General features: G+C 39.5%; 1 protein-coding gene across 1 annotated transcript; it reads left to right on the top strand.

Moving 5' to 3' along the window:
• Positions 1–9,475: 9,475 nt before the first annotated feature.
• On the top strand, positions 9,476–19,349 carry Hyal4 (hyaluronidase 4). The gene is made up of 3 exons (XM_021638767.2): positions 9,476–10,472; positions 16,513–16,602; positions 18,948–19,349. Exons 1-3 carry the CDS (start codon positions 9,519–9,521, stop codon positions 19,347–19,349), a joined length of 1,446 nt encoding a protein of 481 aa, XP_021494442.1. The 5' UTR covers positions 9,476–9,518.
• The last annotated feature ends 580 nt before the right edge of the window (positions 19,350–19,929 follow it).

Below are 19,929 nucleotides of genomic sequence, written 5' to 3' on the forward strand. Positions count from 1 at the left end.
AAAAAACATTTTATGTGTCTCTGACTACTTTGCTTGTATGTATGTATGTGCAATATGTGGACACACTACCTTCAGAGGCCTGAGAGGTTTCAGGTCACCTACTAACGGAATTGCAAATATTTGTGAGGGGCATGTGGGTGCTGGGAACCTCACCCAGGTTCTCTTCAAGAGCAGTAAGTGTTCTTCACTGAGGCATCCCACCAGCCCCCATGGTCACATTTCTCATGGTAGATTCTTTAAACTGTAGTTTGCAAATCTGAGGTCAAATGCAGATTATACAGGATTTTTTTTTTCAAGCCTTGATGTCCCTTTCTTTAGCTTGCATACATTTCACTGTTAGAGCCCAAGATGTGACACATAAACCTCTCAGACATGGGTCTTGGCTAGATATTGATGGCTTATTGCACATCTTTTCCAAGCTGATTGATCAGAGGACTCAGGAGCCTACCTGTGACATTAACCTGTTCTTACAGTAGGCTTTTTATAGACAAAGCTGAATAAAAGACATGGGGAGGGCAGTAACTCATTTTGGCTAAATATACAAAGCAGTATTGTGTTTTTGGCTAACTATTATCAGCTAACCCCTAAGGTGATTGGTTCTAAGTGGGGTAAGTGAGGCAGTGGTTAGGGTTCTCCAAAGTACTACGGAGTGCACCCAGGTGTATAGATAGCAAGAGGGCAAACAAGAGTGTAGCCAAGTGAGTAGATAACAAAGAATAAGTTACTATTGAATCATAGTAAATTAGGTCAGCTCAACCCTCTGGCAGGGTCTTTTAGTATAGGTTAACTTGACCCTCTGACAGGGTTTGTTACTGTCAGCTATGTGTAACTACTTTTAGGAAGCAAAGTTAAAAAGTTTAAAATTTTTGAACTTAACCTTATAAAACAAAATGGAAGCTGAATACAAAGATGGTGGCAAATGTGTCAATTGCTACAAAAAGCAGGTCTCAACAGCACTCCTAGACTATGTGCTTAATCAGCCACCACCGAAAATGAGAAGTTACTGTGTTTAACTCAAAGACAAATACACATATGTGTTTTCATATCTAAGACAAATTCCCAAGGGAAATGAACAAAGGAATCCTCTGTTAGCCCAATGTCTAATAAAGTACCACAAATGACCTCAGGAAAGGAAACATCTTAGAAGATGATAAAGGTTATATTAGAAACCAGTAGGAAGGATTACCTTTAGCCTGAGTCACCTGAGTCTCTTTTTGAGAATACCATCCTTTACCTCCATTCATGGTTAAACAAACACACAAACCCACCCAGCACTCTTTATTCAGGCCCTTGTATTTCCCCGTCACTATTCCACACCACTCCTTCTTTCCAGTCAGAAAGAATGCACATCTTCATCTCATGAAGAGAATGTTATAATTATACCCTTCGGCTCTCAGCAAATTTGTGGTGTGTTTATTTTTTTGTACGAATGACTTTCTTTACCATGTCTTTTGAAATTCTCTTCAAATACAGACTCCTGATTCAGCTCAGGAGAATTGTATTATTTTTAAGTTAGTTCTGTTCTCTTTTTCTCCATTCTCTTATGAAATTTCTATTGGACTGAGTCCTGGCTCTTCTGTGTCAGTTCTGTGATGCTTTTCTCTCTAGTATTCCACGCTTTTATAAAACTTTTGCTTTGTAGTATAGATTTTTTTTTCACTTTTCTCCCTATAGTAACAGTAACTACTCACTGATTTCAAAGAGCTCTTTGGGGGATGCATGTCATTCTTCCTTTCTCATTAGCCTTGTTTTGCTATCAAGATTTTGCAGCACCTTAAATCTCTCTAAAAATATAACATGCTCCTTAGAGCTTGATTGTTTTCTGTCACAGGGTCTCCTTATGCTGCCTAGGATGGCCTTGAACTCAGGGTCCTTCTGCTTCTGCCTCCTGAGTGTAGCCCTGACACTTTCTTCTTATTATCTTCTTAGTGTTACTGCTGTTCCATCCCCTTCACCATTCTCTAGCATCAGCTGTTCCCTCTCTTACGTTCCTCTCTTTGGCTCTGTCGGCCTGTGTGGTGTGTCTCGTAGTCCTTGGTAATCATATCCGTGAAGGGCTCTGTTGAAAACTCCGTCATAGGAGTGTCACTCCTGCGCTTCAGTTATTTACTCCACGGAATTCCTGTGCTGCATGGGACAAGGACTCTGCGACAGCGGCCGGGAATGTAGGCGAGTAGCATTCCATTGGTGCCTACGAGTGGACAGCACGCAGGTCGGAGGAAGGGAAGGAGGGAGTTAGGAGAGAAGAGCCCAGCAATCTCTCCCTAGGGAGACCACCTTCGCGCGTTTAAACTGTGCTCCTGTGCTCGGCCCAGTGCGCAAGTGGAGCCCTCTATAGGAAGAGCTGTTTAAGTATTCTGAGGTCAGGCGTCTCTCCTGCTTGCCACTCCACACGCTTTGCGAATGGCAGAGAAGTCTGACTGGTTCTGAGAGCTGTACATAGCAGTCCAGCTGAGAGCTCTGGTAATTGCCTTCCATCCACTTTCATGGCTTCCTCGTGTCAGTCACAGAAATCTCTTTTAAGGAAAGGGACAGCTGAGGCCTCTGTATTACTGTTTTACTGCGGACCTTGTTTGTTGTTTTATTTTTCACGTTTCCTTACTCGATTTCACCCGTTTTCAGTGTGTGAGTCATATCCAGCCTTCTCGTTTTCAGCTTTACATTTATTTCATCTAATACCACGTGCAGAGAATGGTACATTCAATAAAGGCATGTGCTTAAGTTACCATCTTGAGCCACTGGTTCTGGGTGGTTCATAAATTTTGTCGGGATGATACTGATTGCTCCACTTAGAGTCAATTATTCTGCTGTCGAGGCCAGCACATTAGGGCCTGTTTGTTAAGCTAGCACACAGCACACAAACCCTTGCCCCACTTTGCTTGTCAGTCTGGAAATCTTAGGCGCACGGTCTTTACTGTTTACCACTGGAATCTCAACCAGTTTTCTTTTCTTCCCCTCAAGTCAGCAAATTTAAATTGGATATTTTAAGAAAGCAATGCTCATTTATACTAAGATAGTTTTCAGGGAGCCTGACTTTGATTATAAAGAGATTTAATGCAGGCCTCCTGTTTAGCTTGGAGGACTGAGTCAGCTCTGTAATGACAGGCTTTTGGGACCCGTGAGGTGTCCTCGCCACTCAGCCTCTGCTCTGTACCAGGTGAATAAAGGACCAGCAGGCAAACAAAAGCAAAGGTAAACTATACTTTTTGTTCTGTCTGAAAAAATTTAAAAATAGTTTTTCAAAATGTCTTCTTACAACAGCTAGAAGAAAACTAATCTTCACTGACTTGAATATTCCAATTTCTTTCTTAGCCTAACTTTATTGTTCAAATGAAGTGCCTTCTAAAATATGAGCTGCTTTCGGGGAATCCAGTCTCTTTAAAAATGTATTTGTCACTGGTACTTGTAAATTAAATTTCATAGTTTTTATCCATTATATATTTATATTTGAAAATTTCTCACTTTTTTGCTAAATAAACCAAGGCTAATTTATTTCTATTTTATATCAATAGTTTCTTGGAAAAGCAAGTTTTTGTAGTGTGTATCATGGCTTTAACTTTTGATGAATTGAATGATATTTCATAGAGCAGGCCTAGTAAATAGCTGTAATACAGGTTTATGAGAGAGCTACACACTTTAGTCATTTTATAATTAATAGCGGTAAAGAATTTCTCATGCTAACTATTTTCATGACAGTAACAGTATATTTATTCAATGAAATACTTTTCCTAATCTTTAGTAATGTCTGGCAATCCATTCTACAATAATTATAGCTGCCATAATGACTAATACTGAAAGATGTGCTATTCACAGTTCTTAGGAATGTTACAGTTTTTAGGAAACATGTCACATTGGAAAGGATATACAAAATAGATATTTGTATCATAAAAATATTTAAATTTTATCCAAGTACTCAGAAACTGACTGATAGTTAGAAATGATCAATAACCATTTTGTGAAAGAAAAATCTCTTACTAATTAGGAAGAGGGTAAAAATAAATATACTCATATAGATATATTTTTCTAAAAAAGAAAGGATAAGTACAAAATGGTACAAGAAAGATAAATCTTAAATAATTAAACCTATTGGATAGGTAAAAGCTTAAAGTTGAAAAATTTTGTTAGGATGGAGCCAAAGTTATCTGCATAATGGCTATAAATATCAAACAGAAAGTGAGAACTTGAGAAATTATTAGCTAAACAGAGTAGGTTAGGGAATAAACTTATTGTTTCTTATTCCTTCATTCCCAGATGAGTAAGTAATTTCTAGGTTTTCTTTTTCTCAAAGAAATCACTCAAAAACAGAAAGAAGCAAAACAGAAACCTTGCAAGACAAAGTTTCATCTAATACGTGCACATGCTTATATAATGATTGACAATTAATAAATAATATAATAAATAATAAACTTATTATGATAAAATAAACTTATTTTCTATTTTATATGTTTATATAAAATATTCTTTCCATATGAGGTTTTCTCTAGAACACGGGTCTCTCTTGTGCTAATCAAGTAGAGATAGAGTGACTCCAGCAGCTAGGCTGCCTATGAAAGAATACAACTGTCCCTTGTGATACCTGATGACAGACACGAGGCTCTTGTAGCACTAGCCAAGACATCCTGGGTATAGTACTTACTGCAACTATCATTCAGAATTCACCTCTATGGAAGCAAGCCTCTTATGAGGTCCTAGTTGTTCTGCTAAGTAGCCATAGGCAAGGAATTGAACATTCATTTCATGGACTAAATTAAGAAAACTTAAAAAAACAAAACAAAAACAAACAACAAGCCATGAAACAATCATGTGCAGAGACTCAGGTTTCAACTTTCATGACTTTTTTTTGAGACTCATAATATGTAACTTTTCTAAGCAAAAAACAAAACAAAACAAAACAAAATAAAAACCACCCAACAACAAAATCGTGTGGACCTTAACAAAGTCAGTATTTAAAATTCTATTTTCACTTGTACCTTTATCTACAATTACTTGTTGTCTTGTGACTTGTCTCCTCAACTTAGATTATTTTTTGGAAGTTTTTTTTTTCTTTTACATGTAATAGAATTTTAGATGTTGTACATTTCTTTTTTTTCTTTTTTTTAATTATTTATTACAAATCTGTTCACTTTGTATCCCAGCTGTGGCCCCCTCCCTCATTTCCTCCCAACCCCATCGGCCTTCCCTCTTCTTCCCCTGTTCTTCTTCCCTAGTCCACTGATAGGGGAGACCCTCCTCCTTTTCCATCTGACCCTAGTCTATCAGGTCTCATCAGGACTGGCTTCACTGTCTTCCTCTGTGGCCTGGCAAGGCTGCTCCTCCCCAGAAGGAGGTGATCAAAGAGCCAGCCACTGAGTTCATACCCGGGACAGCCCCTGCAAACTGAGTCTATGGGTTACATCTGAATACATGATTCTTTTTTTTTTTTTTTTTGTTAAGATTTATTTATTTTGTACACAATGTTATGCACACCTGCAGACCAGAAGAGGGCACCAGATCTTATAATAGATGGTTGTGAGCCACCATGTGGTTGCTGGGAATTGAACTCAGGACCTCTGGAAGAGCAGCCAGTGCTCTTAACCTCTGAGCCACCTCTCCAGTCCCACAACAAGTATTCTTAACAGCTGAGCGATTTCTCCAGTCCGTGCATGATTCTTAAAGTAAGTAGGAAATACATTTTTTTTTAATTAAGCAACCATAATCTAGTTTTTCTTTCCTGTTACAAAGTAAATGATCATTTATCTCCAGTCATTTTTATTTGTTGGCAATACTGTTATTATCCTTAAAAGAAATGTTGTTGGCTTTCATTATCATGGAAATCTAGGGGGCAGAGAGTTAATAATTTGATGCCAATTTATTTTTTCTATGTAAAGGATGTTGAACATTTTTAATAAGAACAATCTGTGGCCATCTTTTTCAGAGAATAAAGCACCTGAAATACTAGACACAGGTTACATGTCATGATAGAGTAAGAAATATGGTCTTATGTTACCGCTTAAGTATATCTGACAGCAACAAGAGCAAATGCAACAGTGTTTCTTTGGTAGAGTGTGTTGGATGTGTCAAGAACTGGATGCTTTTCCAGGCTGGAATTCCTTCTGCCTTTGCATAAGTATTTAAAAAACGTTTATTGTAATCTTAGGGCAATCCAAAATTTATGATTTATACACTTTTCAATTTCTTTACTGTGTGAGAAGAGCCTCTTATATTACAAGGAGAAATTATAATTTCACAGTTTACATGTTTTCTTTCTTTTGTTTTTTGTTTATTTGTTTTTTTTTTTAAGATAGGTTTCTCTGGGTATCATTGGCTCTCCTGGAACTCACTCTGTATAGACCAGGTTGGCCTCAAACTCACAGGGATCCTCTTGCCTCTGCCTCCAGTGTGCTGGGGTTAGAGGTGTGCTCCACAGTGGCATGGCAATTCACATGTTTTCAAGTGTCAAGGTTTGTAACTATTCTGGATGAAATTAGAAATCTTGGGGAAATAAAATGTACACAAATCAATACTCAAGTTAACTATTTGCTGTTTTGTCAGGTGCTTAATTCACCTGGTTATAAGATAGCAAAAACCATTTGCTACTACCACTTGGCACATTTCATTGCAATGTAATTGTTTCTCATTCATCCGGAAATGGAAGGAAGTGTCGGCTCAGGGCCTTAGAAAGAGCTGAAAATATCTATGCAACCCTAATCCTAACCCTAATCACTCAAGATATAAACCTTAAAAAAATGACATGCAAGTATCATTTCTCTAGCTCTTTCCTTAGGGGGCCAAATCTCTTCATCTTATGTAGTTTTAATGAGCTTGATAACTTATAATTGAGGGTACTGAAGGCTGAAAGAAAGAGCTATTTCAGGAAGAAATAAAGCTGATGAGCACTGCAAGCTCAAACATGCGTCAACTAAGCATGGGAGGTCAGAACACAGCCCTAATATGCCCGCAATTTGTTGAATTCAGTGAGATGACTATGTGCGATAAGAAAGCCGTCTCCGAGGAAATGCCAACCAGAGAGTGAGGCACAGGAGTTCAAAGGGCACAGAGTGAGTGGAACTACGACAGACACAAGCTGGAGAATTAGAGTTCATATTCTCTCTTACATCGCGTTTCTTAAAGACATACCATGGTTCTGCTTCAGAAAGAGATGTGACTTCTCACACTGAAAGACAGTGAAATTTCCAAATACTAGTGTTATGTGTCTTTTCCTAAGGAAATTCATAAAAATGGCTTATTTATTCAGGTAGAGAACACCAACAGACCAAAGACAGGTTCCCACCCAACGACTGGGGTTGCTTATGAGAAGACAGGTAAGGGAGTGCTTCCTGGAACATGAGTGACTCTCCCTGTCAGCCACCCATCACTGAGAAGCTTCGCTCCCACTCCAGCCTCGGATGACACAGGAAAGCTTCACCGGGGAGGCTAAGCCTCCAGGTGATGGGTGATTACTCACAAAAGCTGCATAACCAGCTCTTCCTGCACCTTACGTGCGTCTTCACCACTGAGCGGGCTCCACCCCAACAGCTGGGTGTGAATTACAGGGCTTTGGGGAGTGGCCTTGTACATCTTATGAATCTTGTAAATTTTTGCTGTCCTGTGCATACTGACCCTCCCTCATAGAAGGAGGGATTTCATCCAGAGAAAACAGCTATGTGAGAGCAATCACTGAAGTAGTCATTTCTATATATATTTAAAAAGTTAAGCTTATTTTGTTGGGGGGAAAAATAGAAAGGAAGAACACAGAAACCACAACAGTTCTAAAATTTGTTCAAAAGAAGATATTCCGGTGTTCTGTGATCGTGATGTGAAATAGATTTATAATAAATTCAGGAAATACAAATTATGGGCCTTCAAGAGCCATAGAATTAAAATGGATTGTATTACAATACAATTGGTGCTAAAGTTTTAATTAAAAAATTATGAGAAAAACCCATTGAAAAACCTGTATCTGTATAACCATACATTTATTTATCTCTCTATAATTCTCACCAAGCCAGAGGTTCCACCGAAAGAGCCTCTGTCGCAGTCTCTGGTTTGAAATAAAATATACCACATGTGAACAGAAAAGATCTGTGCCAGAAGAACAATGTTGTTCCCAAACAGCGGAAACATGGAGGTTCGGTGTCCCACAAACCCGGCCACTTCTGTTGTGTGTGTATGTGTGTGTGTGGTGTGAATGTGAATGCGGGTGCCCTTACCTGCTCAAGAGCCTGTGAAGAGCAGAGCTCAGTGCCCAGTATCTCCCTTTATCATTTCCATCTTAGGTTTTAAGACAGGGTCTCCTTCAGAACCTTAAACTCATGAATTCAGCCAGGTCGCTGGCTAGCGACCTCCAGGGATCCAACTGTTTACATTCCCTCAGTGCTGAGGCTGCAGGGGAGTCCCACTACCCCTGCTTTTATGTGGGGGCTGGGCATCCAAACTCAGGTTCTCGTACTTCTACAACAGCATTTTATTCACGGAGCTTCTCCCTACCTCCTCGATGTTGGAATGTTATCACCATTATCACCACCACCTCTTAGAGTCTTTGAATCCCAAGATCTCAGTTCAAAGGCTTGATCAGGATGCATCTAAGGGTTTTTTTTTTTTTTTCAAGGTCTAAATCAGCATCAGAGCTGCACTGAAAGCTGGGGAAGCATTTGAACTTTGGGTCTACTTAGTGAAGCAGGGACTCCCCGTTTCATCCAGGCAGGTGGTGCAGAATTCACCATAGAGGAAGTGGAAATGGGTCTGTTTTCTGGCCACTTAATGAGCAGATGACGACATGTCTCAGTATCACAGGGGTACACCTAGGCACAAGGCATCTCCGTTTCACTGATCTTTGCAGTGAGTATCTAAAAGTAACTCTTTTGTACTTTCCCCCCAGAAAACCGAAAGAGAAATGTGACAGTTCTTTGTCTCTTACCATCTTAAGTCAACCCCTAGTGTTCCTCCGCTGCAGCTTGCTTGCTCTCGTCTCTCCTTGTCCCTCACAGCCAGAGTAATCACTCCATGATGTTAGCATGCATTTTTCTAGTATTTGCTCGCACTGCCTTCTTTTTTATGCAATGGGACACCAATCAGGGCATCCCATTTATGTCTCAGTTTTCTCTCTTCTAAACTGGGAATGCAATTAATTACAGACTGCTACGTAACTCTCATGACGGAACAACTAAAGCATCTACATGTAATGCCTGCCTGATACTGGCAAGCTTTCCAAAGTGATTGCATCATTTCACATCTGTTTTTCATCATAAACCACACATCTTACTCATATTCCATGGTGGGCATACAGGTTTCGTACTCCTTGGACACTGATTGAAATTTTTTTTGCTTACCCCCGTAGAAACCTGACCGTGACGCTTGATTTTGCATCTCAATTCATTTGTCAGAATCATCATAACTTTAAAATGAATTATGCTGTCAAAATATAAGTAAACAGCAACAGCATTCCTTTCCTTGGAAGTAATCACTAATGGAAAACTGAATTTTTCCACAGGCCTTTTGGATTACATCGAAGAAGAGGTCGTGGAAGTTTCTATCTTATCATGAAACTATTATCTGAAGGACATTTAAGACTCTGTGTTGTTCAACCAGTACACATTACATCAGGGCTTCTTGTATTTTTAATCCTGAAGTCTATCTCATCTCTAAAACCTGCCCGACTTCCAGTTTACCAAAGGAAACCTTTTATAGCTGCTTGGAATGCCCCAACAGAACTGTGTTTGAAGAAATATAATTTCACACTGAATTTAAAAGTGTTTCAGATGATTGGAAGCCCTAGGCTCAAAGACAGGGGGCAAAATGTTACTATATTTTACATCAACAAGTTGGGGTATTACCCATGGTATACATCAGGAGGGATCCCCGTCAATGGGGGTCTTCCCCAAAACACAAGCTTACAAGCACACCTGGAAAAAGCTGCCCAGGACATTAATTACTACATCCCGGCTGAGAATTTCAGTGGACTTGCTGTCATAGATTGGGAATACTGGCGCCCACAGTGGGCCCGGAACTGGAACATGAAGGATATCTACAGACAGCAGTCAAGGAAACTTATTTCTGAGATGAAAGAGAACATGTCAGCTGCTGATACTGAGCATTTAGCCAAAGCAACTTTTGAGAAAAGTGCAAAAGCTTTCATGGAGGAAACTATCAAATTAGGAATTAAGAGCCGACCCAAGGGCCTTTGGGGTTATTATTTATATCCTGACTGCCACAATTATAATTTGTATGCCGCAAATTACAGTGGGTCATGTCCAGAAGAGGAAGTTTTAAGGAACAATGATCTCTTCTGGCTTTGGAACAGCAGCACTGCCCTGTATCCTGCTGTTGGTGTCAAGAAATCCTTCCGAGACACTGACAATACTTTGCACTTCTCACAATTTCGGGTCCGTGAATCAATGAGAATCTCCACCATGACATCACGTGATTATGCTCTTCCTGTATTCATCTACACGCGGCTGAGCTACAAAGAGGAGCCTTTACTTTTTCTTTCTAAGGTAAGACTCTCTTTGCTCCATGGTGGAGGCAATCCCCTGTATCTCTAAAAAAAACATTTCTTAGTTATTTTTTTCCTTTGAAGAATACCACTTAGTGGAAGGCTAGCATGTTATTTTTTTTTCTAGAAAACTGATTGGTATAGACTCTTCCTTTATGGGAACTAAATTTTGTTACCTTTCTTATTAACGTTCCTTTTAAAGGACACAGCAAGGTGAGAATGAACTAACACATGATGCTAGCAGAAGCTGAATTCCCTACTGCTGGGTGTTGTGGGAGATTATTATTTTTTAATTCTTTATTAATTACACTTTATTCACTTTGTATCCTCCCCTGTGGTTCCCTCCCTCCTCCCACCCCGATTCCTCCCTTCCTCCACCCTCTGCATGCATGCCCCTCTCCAAGTCCACTGATAGGGGAGGTCTTCTTTTCCTTCCTTCTGATCCTAGTCAATTTGGCCTCATCAGGAGTGGATGCATTGTCTTCTTCTGTGGCCTGGTAAGGCTGTTTTCCCCTCAGGGGGAGGTAATTAAAGAGCAGGCCAATCGGTTCATGTCAGAGGCAGTCCCTGTTCCTATTACAATGGAACCCACTTGGATACTGAACTGCCATGGGCTACATCTGTGCAGGGGTCTTGAGTTATCTCTATGCATAGTCCTTGGTTGGAGTATCAGTCTCAGGAAAGACCCCTGTGTGCAGATTTTTTGGTTCTGTTGCTCTCCTTGTGGACCTCCTGTCCTCTCCAGATCTTACCATTTCTCACTTCTTTCATAAGATTTCCTGCACTCTGCCCAAAGGTTGCCCATAAGTCTCAGCATGTGCTTTGATAGTCTGCAGGGCAGAGCCTTTCAGAGGTCCTCTGTGTCAGGCTCCTGACTTGTTCCCTCTTTTCTGATGTCTATCCTCTTTGCTTTTCTGGATAGGAATTGAGCATTTTAGCAAGAGTCCTCCCTCTTGATTAGTTTCTTTAGGTGTACAGATTTTAGTAGGTTTATCCTATATTATATGCCTATATGAGTGAGTATATACAATGTGCGTCTTTCTGCTTCTGGGACAGCTCACTCAGAATGATCTTTTCCAGATCCCACCATTTACCTGCAAATTTCATAATTTCCTTGTTTTTTTATTGCTGAGTAATATTCCATTGTGTAGATGTACCACAATTTCTGTATCCATTCCTACACTGAGGGCATCTGGTTTGTTTCCAGCTTTTGGCTATTACAAATAAGGCTGCTACAAACATGGTTGAGCAAATGTCCTTGTTGTGTACTTGAGCCTCTTTTGGGTATATGCCTAGTAGTGGTATAGCTGGATCTTGAGGAAGCACTATTCCTAGTTGTCTGAGGAAGCGCCAGTTTGATTTCCAGAGAGGTTGTACAAGTTTACATTCCCACCAGCAATAAAGGAGGGTTCCCCTTTCTCCACAACCTCTCCAGCATGTGTTGTCTCTTGAGTTTTTGATCTTAGCCATTCTGATGGGTGGAAGGTGAAATCTTAGGATCGTTTTGATTTGCATTTCCCTGCGGGCTAATGAGGTTGAGTATTTCTTTCAGTGTTTCTCTGCCATTCGATATTCCTCTATTGAGAATTCTTTGTTTAGCTCTGTACTCCATTTTTTAAATGGATTACTTGATTTTTTTGCTGTTTAACTTCTTCAGTTCTTTATATATACTGGATATTAGTCCTCTGTCAGATATAGTGTTGGTGAAGATCCTTTCCCAATTTGTAGGCTGCTGTTTTGTTCTGAGGACAGTGTCCTTTGCTTTACAGAAGCTTTTCAGTTTCATGAGGTCTCATTTATTGATTGTTGCTCTTAGAGCCTGTGCTGTTGGTATTCTGTTCAGGAAGTTGTCTCCTGTGCCAATGAGTTCAAAGCTCTTCCCCACTTTTTTTTTTTCTAAGCGGTTTAGTGTGTCTGGTTTTATGCTGAGGTCTTTGATCCACTTGGACTTTCGTTTTGTGCAGGGTGATAAGTATGGATCTATTTGCATTTTTCTACATGTAAACATCCAGTTAGACCAGCACCATTTGTTGAAGATGCTGTGTTTTTTCCATTGAATGGTAGAATTTCAGGCCAATCTCTCTCATGAACATTGATGCAAAAATACTCAACAAAATACTTGCAAACCAAATCCAAGAACACATCAAAGATATCATCCACTACGACCAAGTAGGCTTCATCCCAGGCATACAGGGGTGGTTCAATATACACAAATCCATCAATGTGATCCACCACATAAACAAACTGAAGGAGAAAAACCACATGATCATCTCCTTAGATGCTGAAAAAGCATTTGACAAATCCAACATCCATCATGTTTAAAGTATTGGAGAGATCAGGCATACATGGCACATACCTGAACATAGTAAAGGAAATATACAGCAAGCCTATAGCTAATATCAAACTCAATGGAGAGAAACTTAATCATTCCCACTGAAATCAGGGACAAGGCAAGGCTGCCCACTCTCTCCATATCTCTTCAACATAGTTCTGGAAGTCCTTGCTAGAGCAATAAGACAGTTGAAGGAGATCAAAGGGATACAAATTGTAAAGAAGAATTCAAATTATCACTATTTGCAGATGATATGATAGTATACATGAGTGACCCCAAGTGAGTTCTCTACCAGAGAACTCCTACATCTGATAAACACCTACATCTGATAAACATATTCAGCAAAGTGTCTGGATACAAAATTAACTCAAAAAAATCAGTAGCACTCTTGTATACAAAAGACAAAAGGGCTGAGAAAGAAATTAGGGAAACAACATTCTTCACAATAGCCACAAAGGACATAAAGTACCTTGGTGTGAACCTAACCAAGCAAGTCAAAGACTTGTATGAAAAAAATTTCCAGTCTCTAAAGAAAGAAATAGAAGAAGATAACAGAAGATGAAACGATCTCCCATGCTCATGGCTTGGCAGGATTAATATAGTAAAAATGGCCATTTTACCAAAAGCAATCTACAGATTCAATGCAATTCCCATCAAATTACAAACACAATTCTTTACAGACCTGGAAAGAAAAATTCTCACCTTCATATGGAACAACAAGAAACCCAGAATTGTTAAAACAATTCTCTACACTAAAAGATCTTCAGGAGGTATCTCCATCCCTGATCTCAATCTATACTAAAGAGCAACAGTTATAAAAACTGCATGGTACTGGCATAGAAACAGACTGGTGGATCAAAGGAATTGAACAGAAGACCCTGACATAAATCCACACACTTATGAACACCTGATTTTTGACAAAGATGCCAAAACCATTCAATGGAAAAAAGACAGCCACCTGCTTGTGTATGGGTCTGGGGCCATCCTCTGGAGCATGAGCAACTTACTAGTGGCCACAGTCGCAAAGAGAAATGATTCCTTATCTCTCCAACAACCACCAATGGTCAATAGCTTCTCAGTTAGCAATGGAGTCACATGAAATCCTTGCTCCCAGTCAGACTAGAATTTTAAGTACCTTGATCTTGTTCAGGAAAGTGTAGCTTCCGTAAGTTCATAAGTGCAATAGCCAGGCTCCGTAGAGGAGGCAACACTTCAAACCATTCCTTCTCACCTAGCAGCTTGTGCATTTTTTTCTGTCCTCATTTCCTTGATGTTACCCAAACCTTAGAATAATAGAGAGCAGAGGAAACCCTAACGTCCCACTTAGGGTTAAGGACTCATAGACTTTTATTCTCAGCATATTAAAAAGTTATGAATTTGTTTGAATCACTGCTCACTACAAAAAGAAGCTCTTCTAAGCAAAGTAAATATTAACACATATTTATGGATATACTAAATATAAGTGATTAAAGGCAGTTTGACATATGACCACTTAGCAAAATTGCAGTGGTAGGTTTCACTCTAGGCCCTATGACCTCCCCAGCAACAGGCCTTCAACCAGGTTTACATTATTAGACATGAATTTTCTCCTTTTGAGTGGACTACAAGCACAACATGGTTGACTACCCCTCTACCAGTTGTGATATCATTGTACCCGTGGGTACATCTTGCTAGAGGCTTAGTTTTATAACTGTCTTACCAAATAATAGGTAAGGTCATTCTAAGCACACTGGCACACACAGTAATCCCAGCACTCAGGGAGACAGAGGCAGGTGGATCTCTGAGAGTTCCAGTCAAGCTTGGTCTACAAAGGAAGTCCAGGACAGCTAAGGCCACACAGAAAAACCTTCTCTTGTAAAAACAAAACAAACAAACAAGCAACAACAACAACAACAAAAGGTAAGGTCAGTGATGTCTTTTCTTCTTCAGTTGCTTATACAACATCTTGGCACTATGAAAGCTAGCTAACATGGATGGAGGAAGTTTTCTGGTAATTTCAGATTGGTTTCTTTTGCCCTGCAACCAAAGTATTTATTAGCTCCTGAAACACTGATCTGAATCTGAGGATCATGGGCAAAAGTACAGCAGCCATAGGCCAGACTGGGACCCAGAGGCTCATTTTTGCTCTACCTACTTTGTTCCTTTTCTTCTTACCATTCATGATGTTCCAACTTTTAGGTGGCTCCTGTATACTCCCAAAGACCTCTTCTCAATGGCTTTCTTAGTGCTTTTGGTTTTCTGATCTCCAGACCACAATTGTAGTTCAGTTTATCACCCTGAACTCTTCCAGAGGACAGTGAACTAATATGACAATAATTTTTTTTAATGTTAGTAGACTCTTATCTTTAGTCAGGATGCATTGGAAGACTTGCTATGTCTTTAATCTGTCCCAGTAAACCCTTGCATAACGACAGCAAAGGAATGACACACTTAAAATAAAGTAATAACCTTAGAAGGTATGACTGTTACCACATAAATCTGTTGCTTCCATATTTGGTGAATATGAACCAATGACATAAATAAAACATGTAAACACTATGCCCCATTCCTCATTTGATAATGCTATGTTAATTTTAATCAGGCTTTTGAGACTTCCTTCTGATCACATTGTGTGACTATCATCTTGCTGGGCTCAAGGTTGTTTCAAAGGTCTGAGTTTTGCTTACTTATGTGTTTGAGTAAAGAGTGGTACATTCTAAAGTCTGCAGTCTGGGCTCTGCCTGGGTGATTTCTCTTCTGTTTGTATTTACCAGACTGTTGACAATCTTCAAAACCTTTTCATGTACATCATCTCATTTGCGCCCCAACATCCCTCTTCCTGTTCTGTGGGCTATCTGATAATAATATCTTGGAAGATATAAATGGATATGAACCAGAAAGGTAACTTAGTTTAAACTTAACCCCCTCTTCACATTATAAGAATCTCCAGAAAGATGTCTGTAGAAATCTGTTTAAAGATGGACATTGTAAAATTGTTAATTTGAGTGATGGACTTTAGAAGTGTTGAACAAAGAGTAATCCTCCGTTATTGACATTATCGTAAGGTGGCCAAACTAGAGACAATTTGATATTTTTGTTGTTGTTCTATTTTTTTTCTAGCTCACCACTTTCTATCACTTAAAAAAATTATTCTTGGAGTAAAAGGTGAGTGTTTAGTATCCTGAATAGAGGGAGAATACATTATAATTGAATAAGCTAGGAAACAGCAACATACACCCACCTCTTATTCCCCCCTTATATTTCCTAGCTCCACAATTATCATTAAGCACTAAGATAATCTTTAATAGATAAAACACAAATTCTTCTGAAATCTTGATTCCTTTATCTTAACCATAATTAGGAAAATCCTTGTGGATTTGTCATTGGTGGATGAGTCACAGATAAATCCATTATATCCAGTACTCTGAAATTAACCTAGATAGTTTCAGGGACCACATATAAAGGCTGGACAAAGTTCTGATCTTATGTTCCAGAGCAGCCAAGGCTACAGAATGAATGAGTCTCTGTCTAAACACACCCTCCCCCCCACGCACACTGTTGTATATGATCAGAGAATATGATTCTGAGTATAAGTCTATTTCATATTTAAATCACTCTAAGAAAGCAATGGGTGATTTCTAAGGACTATTTGCAATCAGCCTGTAATCTTAATTCCTGATGAATTGATTTATCTTTCAATGACTAATTAATTTTTTTCTCTTCTATCTAGCAAGATCTAATTAATACCATAGGAGAAAGTGCTTCGTTGGGAGCTGCAGGCATTGTTATTTGGGGAGATATGAATTTAACTTCATCTGAGGTAAGTCAGTACCTCAAGGAAGAGTCTTCTTTTTTTCTGTAGAAATTACCCTAATCAAAGTTCTGATTATTCCCATAACAAGCCAGATTTAGGATAAAAGTCAAAACCAGTTCTTATCACCTAGATCAGGCTAAAATTATTAAAGGATAGCAACCAGCACCAATATTTATTTGATATTTATCATGTGCTGAGTATACTTTCCTGTTTGCTCACTTATTATTTATGTCAGCTACCGAGTATTCTCTTCATTCATAGACAAGAAGATAAGAGGGGAACTCAATCAAGGCAACAGCTAATCAGGCTAATTAGTAGTAGAACTGTTACTAATCACCTCAGATTTTTTTTTGATGCTTGATTACTTGCATTGAACCACTACATGAAATATGTTGTATCCTATCTGGAGGAGTAGAAACAGAAGTCTTCCCATTGAAAACACTTTTTTCCCTACAGAGAAACCAGTTGGGTTCTCTAGATTTAAGAATCTAGAGCAACAGGACTTACACAATGAGTTTATATATGTGTGTGCGTGCGTGTGTATTCATTGCATATGTATTATTCAAGAACATATATGTATTCATATTCAAGGATAACACACACACACAAACACACACACACTGTGGTCTACCAACAGAAGGTCCAGGAATCCAGTAATTGTTGAGTTTAGAAGGTTGGATCTCTCTGCTTGTTTTCAGTATATATCAGAATCCTAATGCCAGTGGAGACATGAACTTGCTAGCAAGAGGGAGAGCAAACAGGCAAAAAAGAGAGCTTGTTCTATTTTTCCATGTCCTTTATGTAGGCTGCTAGCAGAAGATGTGATGTAGGTTAAAAGTGTATCTTCCCACCTCAAAGATCCAGATTAGAAGCGGGCTTTCTACTTCAAATGACTTAATTAAGGAAAAAAAATCTCTCACGGGTGTATGCCCAGTCACATGGGTTTTATGTAATTCCAGAAGTAGTCAAGTTTCTAGTGAAGAATAACTGACACACCTATGGGCATTATACAGAGAGCCAGATGTTCAGCCATTGACTCGGTTGGCTCAGGAGGAAGAGCTTCATTAGGAAATAGCAGACATAACTGAGGCCATAGCGGGATTTTAATCCAGGAATGTGGCTACTCTGGCAAGGAAGCACATCCCAAACTTTCTAGGCTTATGTGATCTGGCTGGAATACAGACACATCATTAGCACACACCTTTAATCCCACACAATGAAAATAAGAATGGTTTGTAGAAAGAAGCAGCCATTTTGAAAGTGATATCTAATTGAGGGCAGACAAAGTAATGAATCAGAGAAAGATTTCACAGAATGAGTCAGAGATAGGATATGCCCAATTCTCATAAGAATAGGACAGGAAAGTAGTCCTACAGGCTACTTAAGAGCAGAGAGACAGACGACAGAGGGAAGGAAGGAGGAAGAGAGGAAGGGAGAAAGAGAGAGAGAGAGAGAGAGAGAGAGAGAGAGAGATTTTTTGTTTGCTGAGAGTTTCTTAACAGGGCAGTTTTACAGAGACAAATGGCAGAAATAACAAGCTAGACACAAGTGAAGACAGAACAAGCCAGAGAGGGAGCCAGAAGATTAGAACATATTTCCAGAATTAGTTTGAGGTCAGGCAGAGTAATTAATTCAGTCAGAATCTGAGAGAAAACAGTTTGGAGAGGAGTTTAGCCCAGAACAGCTGGGTTGAACCAGCCAGTGATAGTACAGACAAAGCTAGAAAGACTTGGAAATGGTTTCCATCTCTTCCCCTCTTCTGAGGAAATAAAAAGAACAATTACATGAGGTGAACTCTGTGTAGAACATTCACTAGAGAACACATACAAACGGCCTAGTATTAGTAGCTTCATTGCGTCTAGTTGTGTATAGGAGCATAGAACCCACAAAAGGTTATGTCTAAGGATGCTCATCAGAGGGTCTACAATACATCAGTGAGTGTGACAACTCAGATTCTAACATAACCAGAAAGGACAATGCATTCCCGAGAGACAGCCTGGATCAGCACCTCTGGCATGGATTTTATATTGTGTGTGTTCCTTTCTTCCTCACACTGCTCATTGCCTTGAGAGCTAGAAGGAAAAGAAAACAATGTGTGAATCGAAGAAGGACGAGGACCTACATGTTGAGTCAGGTCAGCTTGCTGGCTCGGTTACTTTGACTTACTGTAACGTCTCCTACGTGTAGGGTCTTTCTTATTTCAGATCGAAGACCTCTGGGTAGAGGCCAACAGTTTAACCACCAGGACAAAGCCATCCAGTTTTAGTTCAGTCTAGAGAGCTGCCTCTGGCTCTAAAAAACCTCTGATACAGTTTGTTTGTTTGTTAATTTTTTGTTTTTTATGGTTTCAGGAGAACTGTACAAAGGTGAACCGCTTTGTGAATTCTGACTTGGGGAGCTACATCATCAATGTGACCAGAGCAGCGGAGGTGTGCAGCCATCACCTTTGCAAGAATAATGGGAGGTGCATACGGAAGACATGGACAGCACCTCACTACCTCCATTTGAACCCAGTGAGTTACCACATAGAGGCCTCTGAGGATGGAGACTTCATCGTGAAGGGAAGAGCATCAGAGGCAGACCTCGCTGTGATGGCAGAGAATTTTCTATGTCACTGTTATGAGGGCCATGAAGGGGCCGATTGTAGAGAAATGAAAGAGGCCAATGGCCACTCTGGGGTTAACTTTTCCTCTAGGTCAGTAAGAGCACTGTGTCTGCTAATTCTAGCAGGTTACCAAAGCATTCAGTTGTGACATAACTGATTTTAAAGGGAATTGTGTCCTGTAAGTAGAATATTAAGGAACAGATAGATTTCACAATTTTTTTTTCCCTTATGAGTTCCACTGAGAGGCATTATAAGTCAACATACGTGTCACAACAAAACCAGGAATCTATTACTTTATTTGCTCTACTGGTTAGAAACCAGATCTAAGAGAACAAAATATTGTATACTGTTTTTCTTACTTGAATGTTTCAATTGTATTTAAATAAACTTTTATTCTTATTCTAATTATATATACATGAGCACACATGAATATTAAACTTATGATTTCAAAGACATTTTCTAGGTATCAATTTACTTAAGGATAGGCTACTCAGTAACCACCTGATTTAATAGATGGTTCACCTCAGTCATGACCCTCTCCCTAGTTCATCAGAGAAGGTGAAATGCAGGGTTTCTATGCTTTACCAGTGTCTGCTTCCCTGCCTTACATGCAAAGGACAGAATTATTACCAAGGTGGCTTCTTAGGAGAGTTCAAGGAGCTCACCCCAACTCATCACAAAGGCTTCTCTCAACCACCAACCTCTTCCTTCACAGATCCTACAAGGCT

The sequence above is a fragment of the Meriones unguiculatus genome, chromosome 21, assembly GCF_030254825.1.
Source record: "Meriones unguiculatus strain TT.TT164.6M chromosome 21, Bangor_MerUng_6.1, whole genome shotgun sequence".
Lineage (NCBI taxonomy): Eukaryota > Metazoa > Chordata > Mammalia > Rodentia > Muridae > Meriones > Meriones unguiculatus.